Here is a 21403-nt window from a genome sequence, read left to right as displayed (position 1 = left end):
AAAAACAGGTCTCGTGGCAAACACCTACACCACGTTGCACACGCGTCGCAGAATAAATCTCGCTCACGCTTTCACAAAGGCCATAAACCAAGCAATCAGACGGCGCGGACAAAGCGTGTCGCACTCACTCGTTGTCGCAGTCTACTGCCGGGCACCGAGCGCCCCCCACCAAAAACCCTTGAGTAGCGGGCAATTGGCGGCACCTCACGCGTGCCAACCCTGCCGGCGTCCAAGTCATATTCTTTCTTTTCTCTCTCGCTCTCTCTGTCACCGAGAAGGGAGAGACGTTGACGGAGCCAACGGCGCGACCCGTGGCTATCATCACAGAATCATTCTTTACTTTGCGTTTATGCGTTTTAATAGCTATATCTAAAAATAGCATGAGTGTTTCAGATATATAATCTGTTATACGTTATTTGGAAATTCAGACAGTGAATTGTATTTTGTCAAATCAAATTTCACTACGCGGATATCTTGAAGTATTATGTGAGCCGCCATTTCCACGATTCTTTTCTTTTTGTCTTTCTCATTATTTGGTTTTTAGTATGCCAATGATTTTCGATACATTGACGTAATATACTTATGAAACAAATAAACCGATCGTTATTTGTTTTTTTTTATTGCAATTTCATCACCAAAGTACTCAAATAGCTGATGTTCTATTAAGTGTAGTCGAGGAAAATTAGTTTTTTCATGGAATTCTGTGTAATTATTCAATATATATTTCAAAATAAATTAACACTATTTTCAATAATAATATCAATAACAAGTGAAATTAGACTAGACATATCCTCGCTAATTCATGCACCTCTGACATCGTTTGCGCTATATGCATAAAATGTAGCCTGACAGCTAGCATTGTAAAATACGTCGTTATTTAAATAATACTTATCTTCAAGACCTTTCAATTAACTTACCCTAGCGAGAATTATTTTGTTTGTTGTAGTTTCCGGATAAACTTTCAGTTGATCTAAAATATTATTAACTGTCGATTGTTTCAACAAGCGACTAACCTCAATTTTATTTTGAATACTATTAGAACAGAAAAAGCACTTCTTACAAGGGAAGGCAGGGAGGTGCCCGTCACCGATTTTCTTTAAACTTTGCATACGATTAGAGTATCAAAAAATATTAGACACGTATTTTTTTTTAGCGGCCCATACGGTAATTTAGGTGGTAAAAACAGGGTTGCCAATTATAATTATCTACATACGCTTGAAGTGCATAAGTTGGCGAGACGCTGAATTCAAATTATCATATCTCGGTGAAAGAAAAAGATACCTGAACGATTCAAAATTCATTTTGAAGGGAAAGACTCTTATTATCTTATGATCTTACATAACCTCAAATATGTATAAAAGTCGTGTTTTTTGAACTTGAAAAGATTTATAGCGTTTCTTTTGTAATGTTTTTCGTTCTTTCAAATGGGAAACTCAGTTTTTTGGGTCCAATTCCAAAAACTGGCCCAAATCTGGCTCAACTTGAATATTTCAAATGGAAACTACTGTTGCTTATGGCAGATTCAAATTATGGGGGAAATTACACGTTCAAACGTGATATCAAATTTTACCGAAAAAATTTGTATTTTGAGTCCCAAAGTGGCACCAAAAATAAAAACCTGTGGTTTTTGGGACTTTTTGAATTTCACAAACTTCGCTTGTTTTTGTTTCTTAATTTTTTTCTATTGTTTATTATAAATATTATGCAAATTTTTTTGAAAAATGATTTTTACGCAGTTTTTCTGTCTCAAAAAATAATTTTATTTTAGTTAAAAATTTTTCTGAAAAAACTATTATCAACCAGTTGACAGTTTATTATGATTTCTGTTATTATTATTATTATTATATTGCTATTATTAGGAGATGTATTATTATGAATTGTTATTGATTTTCTTATGTTCCTTATCGTATTGTATACTGTAACGGGGTAAAACCGTTTAATTATATTTTATTCGCGCAATTAAATCAAAGGGGCGAAAGTAATTATCTATGCTCAGAATGCAGTCCGGAGAGCATGTGAAGACAGGTGTCAGTCAACCAGTAATTCTTATTAACCTATAATAAATTGAGTGGAAGCTATGAGGTATGAGCGAGTCGAAAAACACTTGTTAGTAACAAGAGCTAAACCTTTTATTATTCCTCAAATACTACATAAGTTCGGCCCGCGCGTTTGTTTACATCGACACTCGCTCATCGACAACGTACAGTGTCGGGACGCTCGCTGTGCTTTGTTAATAACGCTATTACATGCACGCTTCGGGAACGACAATTTATTCGTTAACCATGCAACCGCGATCGCGGGATTAAGCTGGCCAGCTTACCTTATTATTGCAGGCGTACGGAAAAAACGACAGTCACACACTGCACGGAATTGTTTTTGTTCGTCTTTGTCGCCGGTCGCGAATGCGCGCACACACGGTTTCGCCCTCGATGGCGAAACCACACACACTCTGCCGATCTCCTGGGGGCCGGTGCTTCCTGGCTGGCTCGGGTCTCTCCCTTAGGCTGCTGAATGGCACCTCGACGACGGCAGTCACAGCTAACTGATACTCCTGTGCGTCCTTCTTTTTAATGAGTGGGCGATAACGGCACGTAAATTGTCGGTAGCGAAAAGAAAAGCGGGCGAACACAATGATGGTCTAAGCTTCACTAGTTCGGTTTCAATCGCGCGCGTTCCGTTTGCTCGCGTGCCGAATTCCTTCGTTACGAATTTCGTCCCCCCGGCAGGTGCTGCCCTCCCAGGCAGCAATTAAGTTAGGTTATCAGCGCTAATTTGACGTTTACCGTCACAATACCTATAATCCATATATTACGTTGATGTGCATATGAATATAAAATCTTATCACCAAATAAATAATTTTGTATTTTGACAGCATTACTTATATATATAACAATAATAGTAATAAAAATATGCAGACACTTTGTTGTTATTCTTTTATTGACCACTGCAAATGCGGAAACCGCGATTGATTAATCATATTGATACTAATATGCGGAAGCAGTGCCGCAATAGTTAATCCTTAGCCGACACACTTCTGGCGTCAATCATAGCCGACACACTAGGGCGTTTTTGACCCCAGCCACATAATCGTCTATTATAAGTGAACTAAGATATTTTTCACCGTAAAAAAATTCACAGTTGTACATTAACTACCCCTTTACAAGACTATATAAGTGCGATACAAAAAATTTCCAATTTAATTTGTTAAAAAAAATATAGATTACAAAAAACTCAGAAAAATGACCATTTTTACTTAAAAATTCATAACTTATTCAATTTTGCGAATTGGACGCTCAAATTTCAGCAAGATTCTCTCGAAACATGTTGCTTCATATATAAAAATATTGTGATATTGCCCGCTGAAAAAAAGGTATTTATTTTCAAGAATGAATATCAGAATTTCAGTCATTTTTCAAAAGTACATTTTTTCATTACAAACCTCATTTCATACTGAAAATTCACAAAAATAAATCGAGGGATAAAGAAAAATAGTTAAGGTAATTGAAAAAAATACTTTATTAGAACTCAGGCGATGAAAATATTATTAATTACATGCCCGAACACGTTTTGCAAAACATCAAACGGTGAACTTCGCAAATGGGGCGCTGACAACTTACGCAACCCTCATTCGTTTTTCTGTCGATTTTTCGCGAGCAGTCTGCACATCTCAGTCTCTTCGGGAATTTGACTCGTTCATATTCTCCTTCTTTGTGAACGTCTAAGCCCAGAATCCCGGCAATACCGACTTTCAAATCACGGCGTAAAGTAACCGTGTCGTTGTACTTTTTCATCAAATACGGTTTGATCAGGTATGATGAAAGTTTCTCAAGGCAACTTATAGCAGTACACTTGTCATTGGAATTATCAGCTTTGAGTTTGCACTTCAATAGAATACGCGAATTCACCGCAGCCTGGTCAAGCATGCCGAAAAAAATTCTCATTGGCCAGCGGTTCGTTCTTCTCGACACCGTATATGAATGACAAAGCTGGTCAAAAGTGTCTGTTCCTCCTTTTGTTTTGTTATAGTGATGAATAATTTTAGGCTTACTATCTATAACTTCTGTTGTGTGCAAATATGAAGAAAGTAGCAATACGATTTCATTTTTCTTTGGCGTAAAGCTGACCAGGGTAAGATTATCTGTGTAGCAGAACTTAGACTCTGGCGGTGACTTGGAAGCAACTCTCATTTCAGCTGGAATCTCTCTCTTATTCTTTCTCATCGTTCCAGTAATCGTCATGTGGTATGGTGCAGGCAGTATACGCTGAACTAAAGGTACCGACATGAACCAATTGTCACAAGTCACTGTTCGATGGGAGCCATGAATAGGAGTAGTAACGACACGGAAAAAGTACTCGTGGATCTTTTCTTCTCGCACGACAGCAGATCCCTTGCCTAAATAGGGTACTCCGTAAATCTGAAATAAATTATATTGATTCTAAAAAATTGCTTTATTGCTTTCTCAAAACGACGGCGAAATATGTTGTATAAAAGTATATTTACCAAATATGAGGTCTCTGCATCGTTTAGCGTAACTATTTTCAATCCATATTTATCTGGCTTATCCTTCATGTACATACGAAACACACATCTGCCTCGAAAACTCAACAACTGCTCGTCAACAGTGCATTTATTGCTCGGCGTATAATACTGTTGACAATTGGTCATGAATATATTCCATATTTTACGAACTGCAGAAAATCTATCATTCGCATCTCGCAATTTCTTGTCGTCAAACCGCAAACAAGATCCCAGAAATATAAATCTCAGCCTTGGAAAAACGCATCTGTAGAGCGTTATGCCGTTTTTTTTATCCCAAAGTCTGTCATTATCTACATCGGCAGATTTTCAAAGCCCTTGATAGTACAAGACGCCAATGTATGCTCGAATCTCATCACGATCAGTCAAGTGATGATAGCTTTCTGCTTTGTCTGCGACAACCAACTCCAAACAGATTTCTTCGATCTTTTTATTCGTGTGCTCCACAATGATATCAATCATTTCATTGTTGAAAAGAATATCCCAAAACTTTTCAATAGAATCAAGATTTTTTGCTTCACCATTAGGTCCAGGTACATGATCAGGTAAAACATCGCTTACTCGATCTGCAAAAACAAATTAAATTTTCAAACTGCGCCCCATTTTCCCTCTCTCTCACTCTGGCTTTCTCTCACTCTGGCTTTCTCTCATCCCACTTATATTCCGTTTCTTTTTCTTTTTACTTATGTCCCTTTAGTGTTCCCCTTCCCCCTCTACTCTCACAATGTCGCTTTCTCTTTTATTACCTGCCGCTCGCTCGCTCTTCGTTTCAGGCGCTTGTATACCCCCGCTACCTGCACCGCCCTTCTTTCTAATCTTCCCTACTATGCGTATTATATATCTATAGTACTAACCAGAACGACGCTCAAGAGCTCTTGTCTTCCATTTGAAGCCATCTTTGCCTTTTAAAGTGGAGCTCGGCCGTCCTCGAGCCCTTGACTCCAAAAGACGCTTGTCCAAAGTGGCGTTTTCCATGTCCACATCCAATTCCGAGGACGCATCCGTAGCGTTGGAATATTCCGATGCATGCTCAGAAACTTCACTTTCACTCCCTTCGTCCCCTTGAGCCTCTTCGTTCTCGGAAGGAACTTCTTGCGTCTCATCGAGCAGCTCTTGTCGAATCGTGCGACGTCGAAGATTATAGGCCATCTTAAAATATTCAAAATACTATTAGTTTATGAAGAAAAAAAAATCACACTTTCAAAACATAGTTTACTCACCTTGTTTGACAATTTGCAGCACAAAACAACGCGAAACAAAAATTAAAAGAAAAAATCAATTTCAGCCGTAGCCAACACTCTGGGGTCGTTGATGACCCCGCTCCAAATTACTCAGGTGTCACAGACAGACTAACGCACTTGACTGGAAACTATACTAAGTGAAAGAGCTACTCTCCAACTATAACTAGATGGCACTATGGACCAGGATTCGAACATTAAATGGGGGGAAATTTGAAAAGCATAAGGCCCGGTCGCGAACGACCCCAGTGTGTCGGCCAAGGGTTAACCACTGGATATTTTTGACAATGTTGTTCGGTTTTTGTTAACTTTATAATATTATTTTATTTTGCTCATAAGGAAAAATATAAAAACACGTTTTATGAAAGGTCGAGTTTAGTTTAAAATTGTACTTGTATCACATAACACCTGTATATATTCAGTAAGTGCCAATGCATTTAGATATACAATTCATATAAAAGATTGTTCATAAAATTGTTAAGACTACTTGAAAATAATTAGTTTTATATCATCGAAAATTCTGTGCTCAGGATTTGATTGCGTGACTTATCAAATCAGACTTTTCACTATTCGTACATATTGGATACTATATATATATTTAAAAAATGCCTGTTGATGCAAAAGTTGTAACAACCTTACTTTCAATGACATTTGATCGGAGCAATAATGGCGAACCAAAGTTTTTAATCAGTGACAAAGAAATGCAATTGCACAACATACTGGAGAAAATAATAAGACAGCATGCAGAAAATTCTGATGTTGATGTTCAAGAAGAAACGACATTGTATTTTTGCGATGAAAATGAAATTTATCCAGAAGCTATTGAGTACATGGAAAACGAATAATCTGAAGATTTTCTAGCAGAATTAAATAATCCATGTGAGTAAGACAAAATTGACTTTAAATATAAAGAAGAAGCAGTAAAGTTTTGGTTGAGTGGAAAAGGTAAGCCTTATTCATTTAATACTGTAAAGCACAAATACAAACAAGTAACTAGCGAGCGACAATTACGACGATGGAAATAACAAGTTGATCAGGAGGCAGTAGATATGATAAATTATTCAAGATATCAGAATATGTTTTTAATAATTTTAATGAAGCTATGATATCGAAGATGACTGTACATGATATTGATTTGAAAAAATGGGCTTTACAAAAAAAAGCTGAAATAGCTATGCCTTTGTTCAAAGCATCGAATTGGTGGATCTGGTAATTTAAAAAAAAACATAATATAGTATCTCGAAAAATCACTAAATTTGTTACAACAGATTCATTGAAAAATATTGATGAAATTGAAAATCAATGTGAAACTTTTAGAGTTGAAATTAAACAATTGCTTACAAGATACGGTGCAAGCAATGTATATAATTCTGATCAGAGCGGATTTAATTTGGAGATTCACAGTGGTAGAACATTAAATTATAGAGGACTGAAAGAAATTCAAAGTATACCACAATCACTGTCTTCCTTAACACACAGCTACACTATTCAACCTATTATATCAGCAGAGGGTAATTTGCTTTCACCTTTATTTTTAGTATTGAAAGAAGCAAGTGGAAACTTTGGGCCTAGAGTTAGACAGACATTATTTACACCAGAAAATGTATTAATACGAGCTTCTACATCTGGAAAGCTTTCTAAGCAACTGCTTCAGACGTGGATGCAAGAAGTATTTTTAAAAAATACTGGGAATTCATCGGTCTTACTTTTAGACACTTGAAGTGGGCAATGTAATAATACCGTACAAGAAGTTGTACCGGAACAAGTAAGTTTAGTGGTAATGACAATACCGTCTGGCACTACAGGTAAAATTCAGCCTTTGGGTGTTTATGATTTTCGATTCTGGAAGAATTTTGTAAGAAAGCTATCTGATTTTATTATTTTAATGTAATACAATATCAATTTACACGAAAGAAATTTTATCATAAAAATGCAATCCCTCGTATATAAGTAGTTATCTTCTCCGAGGTATCATAATACTTTTAAGTATGCATGGTTCAAAAGTGGTTATATTGATAGACCTCCAAAATTTGATAATCCCGTTGAATTTTGCTTTGCCATAAAAGAAGAACCTGTATGTACCTACGAAGATAATATTGTAATTATAATTTATAGTTGGTGTAAAAAAAAGTTATGCTTCAATCATTTTTTTACAGAGTATCATTATTGTAAGAATTATATACTATAATTATATAAAATAATTCTCAAAAATATCAAACATATGTACGGGATCAATAGAAAGTTGTATTTTATATATGTTAATATGTATATGAATGTAATTATTAAAAAAAATAAATAAATAATATTTATAACAAACAAAATATATAATAAAATGTTTTTTTATGGCCACTTTGGGACTCAAAATACAAATTTTTTCGGTAAAATTTGAGATCACGTTTGAATGTGTAATTTCCCCATAATTCGAATCTGCCATAAGCAACAGTAGTTTCCATTTGAAATATTCAAGTTGAGCCAGATTTGGGACAATTTTTGGAATTGGAACCAAAAAACTGAGTTTCCCATTTGAAAGCACGAAAAACATTACAAAAGAAACACTATAAATCTTTTCAAGTGCAAAAAACACGACTTTTATACATATTTGAGGTTATGTAAGATTATAAGATAATTTTTTTCGGTTAAACTAATTAATATATCTTAAAGTATGAGTCTTTCCCTTCAAAATAAATTTTGAATCGTTCAGATATCTTTCTTTCACCGAGATATGATAATTTGAATTTAGCGTCTCGCCAACTTATGCACTTCAAGCGTATGTAGATAATTATAATTGGCAACCCTATTTTTACCACCTAAATTACCGTATGGGCCGCTACAAAAAAATATGTGTCCAATATTTTTCGATACTCTAATCGTATGTAAAGTTTGAAGAAAATCGGTGACGAACACCTCCCCGCCTTCCCTCGTTAAATAATTATAAATTTCGCCCGTCTTCTTTGCTTTCTCGATTGTATCGCCGCGATTCTTTTGAGGCTTGCACAGCTAATTTGATATTAGCTTCTATCGCGTACAATACTCAAGAAACTTGATGAATAATTATATCCGTGAAATCCTTTAAAAGCTGAACTTTTTGATCATTTCTCTTGTTACTTGCCTGAATTAGAATCTCAATCCCACGTTTTTAGACAAGATATATTTTGCAAGATCCAGTGATTGGCTTGTCACACAATATAATATATAATTGTCATTCAATTGTTTCGCTTGTGTCTCGTTTCGTTCAGACGTGGACGCTTCTTGTATTCGGTTAATATCACCTTCGCCGAAAGATCCATCGTCATAACTAAGTAAAAGAACAATATTAATAGTAAAATTATAATTCAGTATGTATCGGTTATTTTTAAATTAAAACACATGTAAAATACTGTGCCTTATGTATCTGTCGTAGGACTTTTCTACAATACTGGTTTCATCCAATCCTTCTTCGTCACATGCCATATCCACAACTATTTGTAATTACTACTACAATAATATTTTTACTAAGAGATTTTTTATTCAACGATTTTAATAATTACTTTCGATGAAAATACTTATGAATACAGTTTGTTTGAAAATTAAATTTGGCACACTCAGCGTGATTGTAACATCTCCAACAACTCTCTAACGACTAAACAGTTAAGCAGTTCAAAATGACCGTTGGCATTAGTTTGTCTTTCGAATGTTGGAACACAGCTGGACCTGGCTCAGAGAGAAAGTGAAAGAGAGAGAGAGGAGATTGATTGATTGATTGATTAATCTTTATTAAACCATGGGGTAGGACCCCGTGTGGTTGGAAGAAATACACAGTTGACAATATATAATAGTAAAAGTGACAATAGCAGTATTGTAAGCGTACAAACGGCATGTTTTAGCAAGCGGATTGTTGCAAGACAGCAGTCGAATCTAGTTGATACATAGAAGTGCAAGGCAGCGCAAATGTACATGTAGAGACTAAAGCTAATTATATAATCTAAGAATACAAATAAGAGAACCTCAGAGAGGTGCGCACGAGCTTAATATATAAACTTAATTTAACGCAGTGGGAGGGGGGCATATTACAGTTTAGATTGGAGGGAGAGATTTGGTTCATCATTCAGGAATCGATAACGCAAATATCTGCCGCCCACCAGTAGATATGAAGGGTTAGGAGCGAACGCAGAGACGTTGTACGGGCGTGAGATATGGGGTAGGTAAGCGAGGGAAGCAGTACCTGTCATTTGCTCCTGTGCAACCCGGATAGCAAATCTGTCAATTTCAAGGAGGAAAAGAAGATCAAATAACCAGTATTTGAATTCAGTGAGTCGTTCCAAGGAAAAAGTGGTCACTGCAAGTTGGTTTAGGAGATCCATACCTCTAATTGCGAATGATCTCTTCCAGGACTCAGTGCGTGGAGCACGAAAGTGGAAGGCCGCGGGTATATTGCGAATAGAGCGGCGGGCGATAGTAAGTTGGTTCAGTAGTGATATGTGGCCAGTCAGATACGACGGACCATTGTTACAAACGACCTTATAAAATAGTTTTGCGAGGGCTAGTTGACGTGTCGATGAGAGTGTGAGCCAACGTAGTTTCAGACGGTGGAACGTAACATGAGAGGTGAGGTTATTATTTGGTAGGAATGGGATGTTACCAGAGACGAATCGGACACAGGCATTTTGCGCCACCTGGAGGTCACGAGTACGTGTCTTGTCAAGATCCATGAAGACGGTGGACGAGAAGTTTAGCAGAGGGAGTACCAGTGACTCAACCAAAGTCTTGCGGAGAGCAAGCGACAAAGAACGGCGATAGAATTTAAGAGAGCTGAGAGAGCCGTAAACTTTCCTCACTACGTCTGAAGTGTGTGACTTCCATTGGAGCGTGGGAGAGAGGGTGACCCCAAGGCTCCTTGCCGCCATCACGAAGGGGATCTTATGTCCGTTGACAGTGATGCAAGGCAAATTGGTGAGGTCAAGGGCAGTCACATACAATTCGCTGCCCAAGATCATAGCCTTCATTTTGGCAAGGTTGAGATCAAGGCCATTGCTCAAGGCCCCATCAGCCACCGCTTGTGCATCTCGCTGGGCCTCCACGATGCCACGCTCAATGTCCCGCGGGGAACAATGCACATATATTTGCGTGTCATCCGCATAGATGATATACTTGGCAGATAACAAGACCAACGGAAGGTCGTTGATGTAGATTGCAAAGAGTAGAGGGCCAAGGACACTCCCCTGCGGGACACCGGTGGAAGCGCGGAGCCACTCAGAGACAACGCCTCCCTCATCTACTACCGCCTGAAGGCGATCCGCCAAATAGTTGAAAAACCATTTGAGTGCTTTGTCGGAGAGGTTTATATTGCGCAGTTTGGTGATCAGTCGCAAGTGGCAGATGCGGTCAAAGGCTTTTGAGAAGTCAAAAAGGACGAGGATGGTGAGAAGCCTGTTTTCGGTAGCAAACCGAACATCGTCGAGAAGACCAAGGAGCGCGGTCTCGGTAGAATGTCCTCTTCTAAATCCGGCTTGGCGGGAGTCGAGCAGGTGATGCTGCTGAAGGTAGGCTGACAATTGACGATGGACGAGGCGCTCGAAGAGCTTCGAGGGCTCACATAGCTTAGCAATAGGTCGTGTGTCCGAAAGGGAGGTAGGAGACTTCACTTTGGAGAGCGGGACAATTTGCGTGCGCTTCCAGAGCGTGGGGAAAAGTGAGTTTGTAATTGAGTGATTAAAAAGCATGGTGTAGTACGGAAGGACAGTTTGCGAAACCATCGAGAGCATTCTCAGCGAGATCCCGTCCTCTCCTTTTGACTTTGAGTGGGCATCCGCGAGAACATCCTCCACGTCCTTGACTGACACCTGGTTTAGATTGAATTGGGGAAATGAGAATGAGCGAGAGAGTGGTATCGATGTGAGATTGTCGAAGCAGGAAAGAGTAATAGGCGGAAGCTGGTTAACGATTTTGGCGAAGTGAAAGTTTAACGCTGTGGGTGAGAAAAATGATAGTGGAGACGGCATGGATTTTTGTGCAATGTCGAGACAGCGAAGCTCTCTCCATTTGGTCTTGGGATCTGTGGCAGATGCAAGTTTGGCCGAGATGTGGTTATTTTTTGCAGTGTCAAGCTGATTTGAAACACGGTTTCGAAGGTCTTTGTACCTCCGAATGTCACCTGGAAGCGCAGTTATTTTTGCTCGCTTGTAAGCCGCCGTGCGAGCACGCATGAGGATGCGAATGTCGGCTGAAACCCACGGCTTAGCCTTGGCAGACAGTTTTGTCTGGCGAACCGGGGCAAGGGTGTCAAAGGCTTTCAGCACGGCGTTTGAGAGGAAGCGTTCGAGTGAATCCAGGGACATTTGAGTTGGATCAGTAAGAATAGTCTGCGGTGATGGATACTGTACGGCAACGCCCTCGGCAACCAGTAAATTTAGCTGCACTGTGTCAACACTTTTCAGTTTGCGAATGAGGATGGTTTTCGTGGCTGAGGGGGGAACCGTGGCGTAGATAGAAAGCTCGATAAGGTCGTGACAGTCAATAAATGGGGCCGGCGTTTTTGAAAAGGAGCGGATATCTGTGTCATTTTTAATTAAGAAGAGGTCCAGAAGAGTGTGAGAAGCATGACCATCCTGGAATCGATGACAAGTAGGCAGCATGGAGACGACTTTTAAGGCGTAGCACTCAATTTGTTCTCGGAGCACGTTGACGTAGTGTAGTGTGTGCGATAAGAGATTGCAGTTGAAATCCCCACAAATTATCACGTCATGATAATTTGGGAGAAGAGGGACAATAGTTTGGAAAAAATTCAGTGGAGCCAACGCAGACGGGCGACGATAGACTACAGCAAGTAGAAGTTTTGCATGTTGTTCTCGTAATTCCACCACCAAAAATTCCGACGCATTGTAGTCATCAGGATGCGATTTGGCAATTATGCGAACGGAGAAGTTGTCACGAATGTAGAGAGCAACACCACCACCTTCCATGGCTGAGCGATCATGTCGAAATAGGTTGAATCCAGAGAGAGAGAGGTGAGAGTCAGCCACAGTATCCTTTAGGAACGTTTCTGTGATGGCAACAGCGTCATAGTGTGAGTGGGATACTCTGTCCTCAAGAAGGGCGAAATGGCCGCCGTGGTTCAGGCGATTCACATTTGTGTGTGCTACACAGAAAATGGGAGGGGGGGCAACAATTGGGGGCTGTATTGATCCTGAGGGTCAATCAATGGTAGGTGGATTTCCCATAGTGCATTCAGTTGGAAGGGATGCATCTTCTGCAATGTGGGAAAGTTGACGGTAGTTCGTCCCACTTGAGAGTGAAGGCTCCACCGTATCCATTGCCAGTGAAGACATTCGTGGGGCAGCATCGGGACTGATGCTCGGATGATTTAGAAGTGGGGGTTGGCCAGTGTGAGAATTGGAGGATGCTGTAACAGCGGATGAGGGATGAACAGGCAGAACGGGGAGCAGATGCGGACCAGAGTTTTGCGCCGTTTTCCGGCCATGGTTTTTCTGCATGCATTTTTGTTGGTGCGTGGCTTGCAGGTGCGGTAGCTGGGGCTGTTGGAGTGGCTGATGCTGGGGTTGGGCATGGAGCGTATGGGGCTGGTGGTATTGTTGCTGCAGGGACGGGGGTTGTTGATGAAACTGTTGAGACAATTGGGGTGGCGGATGCTGTAGTTGCTGACCATGCAGAGGTTCCTGTTGTTACTGCCGTTGAGGTGGTTGCTGCTGCTGTTGCTGTGGTGGTTGTTGCGCTTGTTGGTATTGTAGTAGCGAAGGTAACTGATGCGGGTATTGATGCTGATTACTTTGTGGTTGCTGCAGTCGCTGGGACTTTCGTGGAATGAATGGTCGAGAGCCACGAGTAGGGGTAATAGCATTGAGTGAGAGGTTTGCTGAGCGGTTTTGATTTTGATTGGGGGGGAGAAGGTGTAAATCCTCCTCGCAGAGAATCGGCAAAAGCTCAGAATTAAATGTCGGTCGCACGAAGATACGCAGATTGCGGACTACAGGACGGAGATAGCCAAGAGATGTGCAGGCAGCTCTAGTTTTTGTGAGGATATCGTAGATGACTTTGGGGTAGACTGGGCGCACGTAGACAGGGGTGCTTCCACCGCACCCAAAAATGGATAGGGCGGTGAGCTCACGAATACGAGCTGTTGCAGCGATAACGCGATCGCGAGAGGAGGTTGATGAGAGGTAGAATGATAAGGTGATAAAAGGGGGGCGTGGGTGAGAGGACTCTGCGGGGGCGTCGACATTTTGTTGAGCATTTTGGTAGCGGTTTGGCTGATACCATTCTCGGGTGGCCTCGATAGCAGGCATGTCATGGCCGTGGCCAAAACCAAGGGCGCTTAATATATAGCGAGCGGCATCATACAGTGAGCCATTAAACTGCGAGGGGAGCCCGCGAACCATAACCTCTGGGGTATCAATGTGTGCAGCAAGTTTATTGTTGATCTCGTTTTGTTTGACGGAATGCTGGAGAGTGGAGCTGATAGAGTTGATGTCGCTTCTGAGGTCTTGGAATTCCTCGAGGAAGCCAACAAACCAAGTAGGTGGTTTATCAGACATGATTGGCTCTGATGTAGGCTCAACCTGTATAGTCTGGTGAGAGGCAGTAGAGGAATTTTCCAACGATGCAGGCGAGGATCTGTCTACAGTTGTAGAATTGCGGCGTAACAATGGAGGACCCAGGCAATGGAGTTTCGGTACGTGTAAGCTAGACAGAGTGGGCGAGGCGAGCCGCTTCTTGGAGAGATAAGGCAAGAGGGACGCACCAGTGGCCGGTGGACCTACTGGTGAAGACTGGGGAAGAGCCTCGACGACAGACGCCAACGACGAGTCACTACTACTTGTATGTTGATGACTCCTGCAGATGAATGGTTCAGATCCCCTGGGACGCAGTGACGGCGATACACAGTCGATATGAAGGAGCGCGTTACATTCAGTGCATAAAAGAGTATTGTCGATACGGCGCAGGGAAAACAGGCATTTAGCGCATTGACTGGACATAGAACCAGGCCGGTGTAGACAGACAGGGGAAAGCTACTTGAACGAGAGATGCTGGCAGAGGCAACAATTGATTGTCCGAACGTAGAGAGTTTGACGATTTTCGAATTTCGCGGGTGATTGCGTGCCAAGCAGACTCTAGCCAGCAACTTTTCCCAGCTGAGCAGGTATACAAACGTACAGGCTAAATGTAAACATAAACACAGTATATGGAAACTCAGCAATACTTATGAGAACGTATTATATGAAATGCACGATAACGCAAGGGAACGCAAGAGAATATAATAATGCAAATTTATGCAACGCATATAAGGATGCAGATAGGCATGCACGAGATTTGTGTTTTTTCTCTCTCTCTCACCAACATGTAGGTAGAATGCAGTCGAGAACAGCTACGGCAGGTTGGAGCAAAGTCGAGTGTGTTCAATGAGTGCAGCAGCAACGATATGCAGCTAATGCAGTGGACGCAGATGAGAGCGTAGTGTGTAGTAGCACAGATGAAACCGTAGTGTGTAGAAGCGTAGGTGTGCAGAAGCGTGTGTGTGTAAGGCGTTGTTGCTTAAGTTTGTAGGTTATGTTGTGTAGCCGGGTATTTAATCGCCTCCGTGGCTCGAAAAAGGCAATAAAAATTGCAATTTATTGCCCAGGCATGAGAGCCGCAGTTGGCGAATACCCTGCAAAGTGAGTTTTCACTCCAAGAAGGAAAACAAAATGAGTAAGGCAGAGTATTGACGGAGCAGAAGAAAGAGGTGTTGTACGTACCACAGAGAGAGAGAGAGAGAGAGAGAGAGACAGGGGCAGAGAGACAAACAAACGGAAAGATAGGGACATAGAGTATGAATGCTTATTGGATGCTCTAAATCTCGAGATAATTCAAGTACATTTATGCGTTTTATAGAACGTTGAATAATATTTCTTTAATACATAATTATAACTTACAATATGATCATATTCTTATAATACGCAAAATAAAAAAGAAATTAGTAAAATTGTTCAAATAGTTGAAAAAATAATCGTAGGTAATCCAGAATACGCTATAGTATAAGCTATGCATTGCAACGGTAGTCGATTTAATTAATCGAACCGTTCGCGATTCTGCTTCTCGCGCGTTAGTTCTAACAATTAAGAGAGAGAGGGAGCGCACGATCTTTTGAATGAGCAGTTACGCGAACTCAGCTGTGAACGCGAATTTACCGCCGATTTGTGTCGCACTTTGTTTTCGCCGAATACATAGTTTTCTGGAACAATTTCGTGCGTGAATGCAACGGTATTCCCGAGGTAAAAAGCAGCAGCAGTGCAGAAGAAGTATCGTAGCTAATTGGAGGCAGTACAAGGCAGCGCAGCTGATTAATCGAGGGGCAGCGGCAGTTGATAACTTTGCATCAACAATTACGGCTGATCACCGTAATTGCACCGCATGGTAGGTGCACCTTCCGTCATTATATGCGATACAAAATACATTCGGTATTTTGTCAAATCGTGTTAGCGTTATTTTTGTATTCGCGTCGAGCGTTAGTTCGCGGTAGAATTCGAATCTTCTCTCTCTCTCTCTTTCTCACCGAACATAGTTAATTGTAACATCCTATTCACGTGCGTTAGTCTTTCGGCCCTACAAAGATTGTAGTGATTTTTATTAATTAAAGTCTGTTAAATTTATTCGCCGTTTTCGTCATTTAATTTTTCTAGTAGCTTATGTAATTGAAAAAGGCTTAGGTTTTAATCTGATTACCTTTAGAGGATTAAGAAGATTAGGAGTAAAGTCGCTCACACTTAAAACTCATCGAGTGTCACAAGACACGTGACTTAAGGTGAGTTCAACTCCATTTGATAGAAGACAACTAGGATAAATCATCTGACGTTAAGGCGAATACACGTACTATCATTTTACGCTAAACGGAGTGACGGTTTGCTCTGTATCGTGGGAGTTTGTTCTTAAATAAATTTTCCATTTTTCAGATAACCTCCCCCGTTACAGCATGTATTATTATATATGCGCGGCTCGCCTCCGCCGCTGCTCTCCCTACCACTCGACTATATCGGTCCGTTCAGCCGAAAACGTTGGGCTTCCGCGTTATTTCTGGTCCATTTCTTATTTTTTTTTCTCAAAATCAGAATATATATTTTGAATCGAAAAATGTCTATCTTTCGATACCGATTTTGAATATAAAATTGAATTATCCGTATCGACTGGGGACGCCTTGGAAAATTTTGCATTAATTTGTTTAAATGCTAATTGCGCGAAAACTAATTGTTGCACAGAATCAGCATTTTTTCGCGCACTTTAGTAAATACACCTAGCAACTAGCATTTCAAATCTGGGGTCACCAAGATGACAATTGATAGAGAAACGAATTTTTTTTTAAGTGTCAAATTTCATGGTTTTTCTGAGTTATCTTTGATTGTAATAATATTACAAAGTCGCGCGACAGCTCATTTTGTTCATTACTCAATTATCTACAACTTTTGTATTGGCACTGGTAGAATCGCTACATTATTTGTAAAATTATAGTAGAAAACAAAAAAATAAACGATGTTTTTCTTCTGAATTTTTATAAAAAATTTCCTGTTAAAATTTAGGAGTTTAAAAATACATTTAATTGAAAAGGGTGACATATCCTACACGGTAGTACTATCAGTTACATGTAAAGATTTATGTCACAAAAGCATGTTATTGGTAGCTATTGTATGATCTCTAATACTCATAATGTTCAAACTACACTGAAAATCAAAAATATCTATTGTCTTGAAATATCTGGAGAATTACTTATATGCATAGAAAATATTTCATGTATTTATGTATGATTTTTCACCTGATATTTATAAATATAACTATTTTCTTATTTTTCAGCTCATGAATGTTATAAAATCTTTAAAAGAACAACTTTCTAAAAAAGGTTCAGAAATAAATGATTACAAAAAAAAATACAAGATACGTATAAAAATGCAAGACTATAAACAAAAACAAGAAAATTTTACTGAATCGAAGAGAAATGCTGTTGTAGTTTTATAAATAAGAATAAAATAAAAATATTCGAAACCTATATATTTAATTTCTATTTGAATTTAATAGTATTGTAATGACCCCCCCCCCCACCGCCACCAAAGTCATGAATTCAAACCTACGACGAAAAATGAGGGTTCCCATTCAAATAGTAAGGTTGTCCTTGAAATGACCTTGAGGGTGGGGTGGGGGGTTTTTCAGATCCCATAAATATCCCATCATCTGAACGTACAATTTCATGTAGAATTCAAACCTGCGACGAAAAATTAAGGGTCCTATTTAAAAAGTAAGTTTAACCTCGAAATGACTTTGGGGGTAGGGTGGGGGTCATTTGAACCCCACACCTATTACATGATTTGAACGTAAAATTTCCCGCCCTTTCCGAATCCGGGATAAAAAATAGGGGTTTCTATTTAGAACAACAAAGTTGACCTTCAAATAACCTTGAAAATCATTCTCAAGGTGAACATTGATCTGACAAGAAGAGGAACCCAACCCTACTGTCCTAAATAACTTTTATATGAACAATTTTTTCGTACACGTGAACTTTTCGAGATATTCAAGTCTGTCAATAAAAATGGGACACCTTGTATATATATATATAAATATGTATGATTTGAAATATAATCAAGGATGGACTTTACTCTAGTTTCTTTTGGCTCGAAGTTTTCCATAAGTAGAGCTTAAGTATTTTCGTTGAAAGGATGTGATTCATCCCAAGTTTCTCATAGCACTAAATGTTCTATGAATCGAGCGTAAATTATAATAGAAAAGGGAAGGATTACTTAGCTAATCACTAGAGAAAAACAACTTAGGTATAAGCCAAGTTTATTCAATCTCGAGTGCTCACTTTGCAAGGAGAGAATACCAGCCTGTACAAAATTCAGTGTATTTGTACACAAATTTTCTCGCTCATTTTAGCAAGGTAGCCCTCTTCATGCTATTTACGCAAATGTGGAAAATCATTTTCTCTTGTTTACAATAAAATAGACAGGGTTAAAGAAAATTTAATTCGTATAAAAAATACAGAAGGTGATACAGTGTAACAGGCTACCGTTTAGTCGCTAAACTCAAGCAATGGTAATTGCCGTAACGGCCAACCGGTGCTCTGCTAACTGCGTGCTTGGAGCACGCTAACTCACCTTATGCCGGTGTGCGCTTGCGCTGAATTCTCGTAGCGAACCAACTCCTATGCTCGTACTTGCTGCTAGAGGTGCTGGTGCACTCGCTTCCCAGCGCTCTGTCGACTGCAGCCGATAACTTGTTCGATGAACGACTCTATCTATTGCGCTCGCGATCTATGCTGAATTCTCGGCGCGCTCAAAACAAAACATAAACACCGGTGCAAGGTGAGACGAAATAATAAGGTTGTCTCGTATTACTCACAAACCACTTTATTACCTTAACCAAATCTCATACACGGGAAGAGTAGCCGAGAGTCTTGGCGATGTGTACAAGGATAATTGAATAGGGAGAGAGAGAATGAATTCCGCAGACGCCACGGACTAATCGCACGCACAACAATATCAACAAAATTCACCGCGCACGCTGCGCGGGATCGCACGCAAAATCAACACAAAAGTGCAGTGCACTTACCGCAAGGATGATTAGGATACGGTGGCCAACCGTATCCGCTTGCAAAAGCAAAGAGCTGCCGCTGCAACCTGCTTTGGCTACAGTTGTTGGGCTGCGCTGTGAATGCTGCTGTAGGGTTGTTGTTGCAGCCGTTGTTGCTGTGCAAGAGGTGCAGGACACGCACTCAACTCACAACACTCGGCGCAGAATATCTTTTAATAGCTCCTATAAGTCCCTTGACACTGCTGTGCAACAAAGTAACTCGGCGAAAGACAACGATGCAGCTAGGCTGACGAACTCCGCTATACTAACTCGCCAGCCCTCCCCTCCCGGTCGTTGCCCCTAACGCGTTCGATCTCTCTCTCTCTAACCTAAGCCGATCACGGCTATTTCACATAGCCACGCTTGACTGTACACGCGAGTCGTTACGATTTTCGATAATCGTTGCAACAGATAATTTTACATAATTTACATTTATCGCCAAAATCGGAGTTAAAAGTTATTAACTAATGAAGTTAGTTGATACAATAGCGCAAAATTTACAATAAAATAATAAAAAAATTTTACATATAAATATAGTTTATCGCTTGTAGACATAATTTCAAAAAAGAATTACTTAAATTAGTTAATATTTGAATAATAATGAATTTTCGTATTTTTTCATAATCTTATAATGTAAATATAAAATCGGTTAATTAAAATGAATAAATTATCACAATGTTGTCATTATATACTGAAGTAACGTTTTTGATTCATATACTCTTATTTTTTTACATAAATTATTAATTGTTTATTTATTGGTAATAGTTATAACTAAGTTATTATCAATGAAACGAACTCTTACTCATCTTTCTAAGATAGGAATCTTGAGTTTAGAGTATATGCTTTATTACAATAATTAACACACGGAAAAAAAAGTAAGCATAGAGCAAGTGCGTAATTTCGCATCCAACGGCAAGCACAGAAGCCTAGACCTCAGATAGGTAAAGGTTCGACTAATTGCTAGTCGGCACCCACTGTACTGTCGTTAGCTGCAGAACTATAGTATGGGCAGGTCACTATGCGGACGCAGGCCAACTCGAGCGCGCTAGACTTAAATTTGCTCCAGTACGGACTTGGCAAGACCCATGGCTGATACGCTTAGTATGGTCTAAAGTAGCCCGATTTTTACGATTCGAAAACGGAAATGTTTATTTTTTTATATAGAAGCTAACGTTTTATATTTAATTAAGAATAAATGATTCATTGAAGTAGTCAATTATTTCGATATTTCTTGATTGACCTTTTTGGAGAGCAGGTCAAAAACGCCCGACCGCTGGCCGGGTCCACAGCAGGGAGCCCGGCCGAGTGGCCGCTATCATTTGATCTTGAAATAATTGACTACTTCAATGAATCATTTATTCTTAATTAAATATAAAACGTTAGCTTCTATATAAAAAAATAAACATTTCCGTTTTCGAATCGTAAAAATCGGGCTACTTTAGACCATACTAAGCGTATCAGCCATGGGTCTTGCCAAGTCCGTACTGGAGCAAATTTAAGTCTAGCGCGCTCGAGTTGGCCTGCGTCCGCATAGTGACCTGCCCATACTATAGTTCTGCAGCTAACGACAGTACAGTGGGTGCCGACTAGCAATTAGTCGAACCTTTACCTATCTGAGGTCTAGGCTTCTGTGCTTGCCGTTGGATGCGAAATTACGCACTTGCTCTATGCTTACTTTTTTTTCCGTGCATTTACAAAGTTTATAAACGAATTAAGTTTACACATTAAAATTCAATACTATTCAATAGTTAAAAATACTTGAAAATATTATAATCTTATTCTATGCCCTGAAATCTCTATAAAAAATACTTTGTTTCATTGAAATTACTCTTAATAACGCATTTTAATTGAACAATAAAAATTAGCATATCTATATCTATAAGTAGAGTGACATCACGCTCCTTATGTGGTCATGAAATTTAGCTCTAGCTCTAATACAATCATATAATATATGAGGTGGCGCCGTTTAATATACTGATTGATAGATGTAGATTCATGAGTTTTGCGGGTTGCAGTAATATAGAGAAAATAAGAGAATAGTCTA

General features: G+C 39.6%; 1 protein-coding gene across 4 annotated transcripts in view; it reads left to right on the top strand.

Moving 5' to 3' along the window:
• Window positions 1–17782, top strand: part of LOC131669597 (prefoldin subunit 2) — a 136566-nt gene extending 118784 nt beyond the window's left edge. For all 4 annotated transcript variants that reach the window (XM_058944599.1, XM_058944608.1, XM_058944616.1 and 1 more), the window contains one exon: window positions 17590–17782. In XM_058944599.1, coding sequence (XP_058800582.1) covers window positions 17590–17751 — 162 coding nt within the window. In that variant the 3' untranslated portion in view covers window positions 17752–17782. The remainder of the gene's footprint in view (window positions 1–17589) is intronic.
• Window positions 17783–21403: the final 3621 nt, after the last annotated feature.

This window comes from Phymastichus coffea, unplaced genomic scaffold, assembly GCF_024137745.1.
Source record: "Phymastichus coffea isolate CEN01 unplaced genomic scaffold, Cenicafe_Pcof_1.1 PCOF00008, whole genome shotgun sequence".
Taxonomy (NCBI): Eukaryota; Metazoa; Arthropoda; class Insecta; order Hymenoptera; family Eulophidae; genus Phymastichus; species Phymastichus coffea.
Note: the sequence above shows the minus strand (reverse complement) of the source record. Positions and strands in the feature narration are given on the sequence as shown.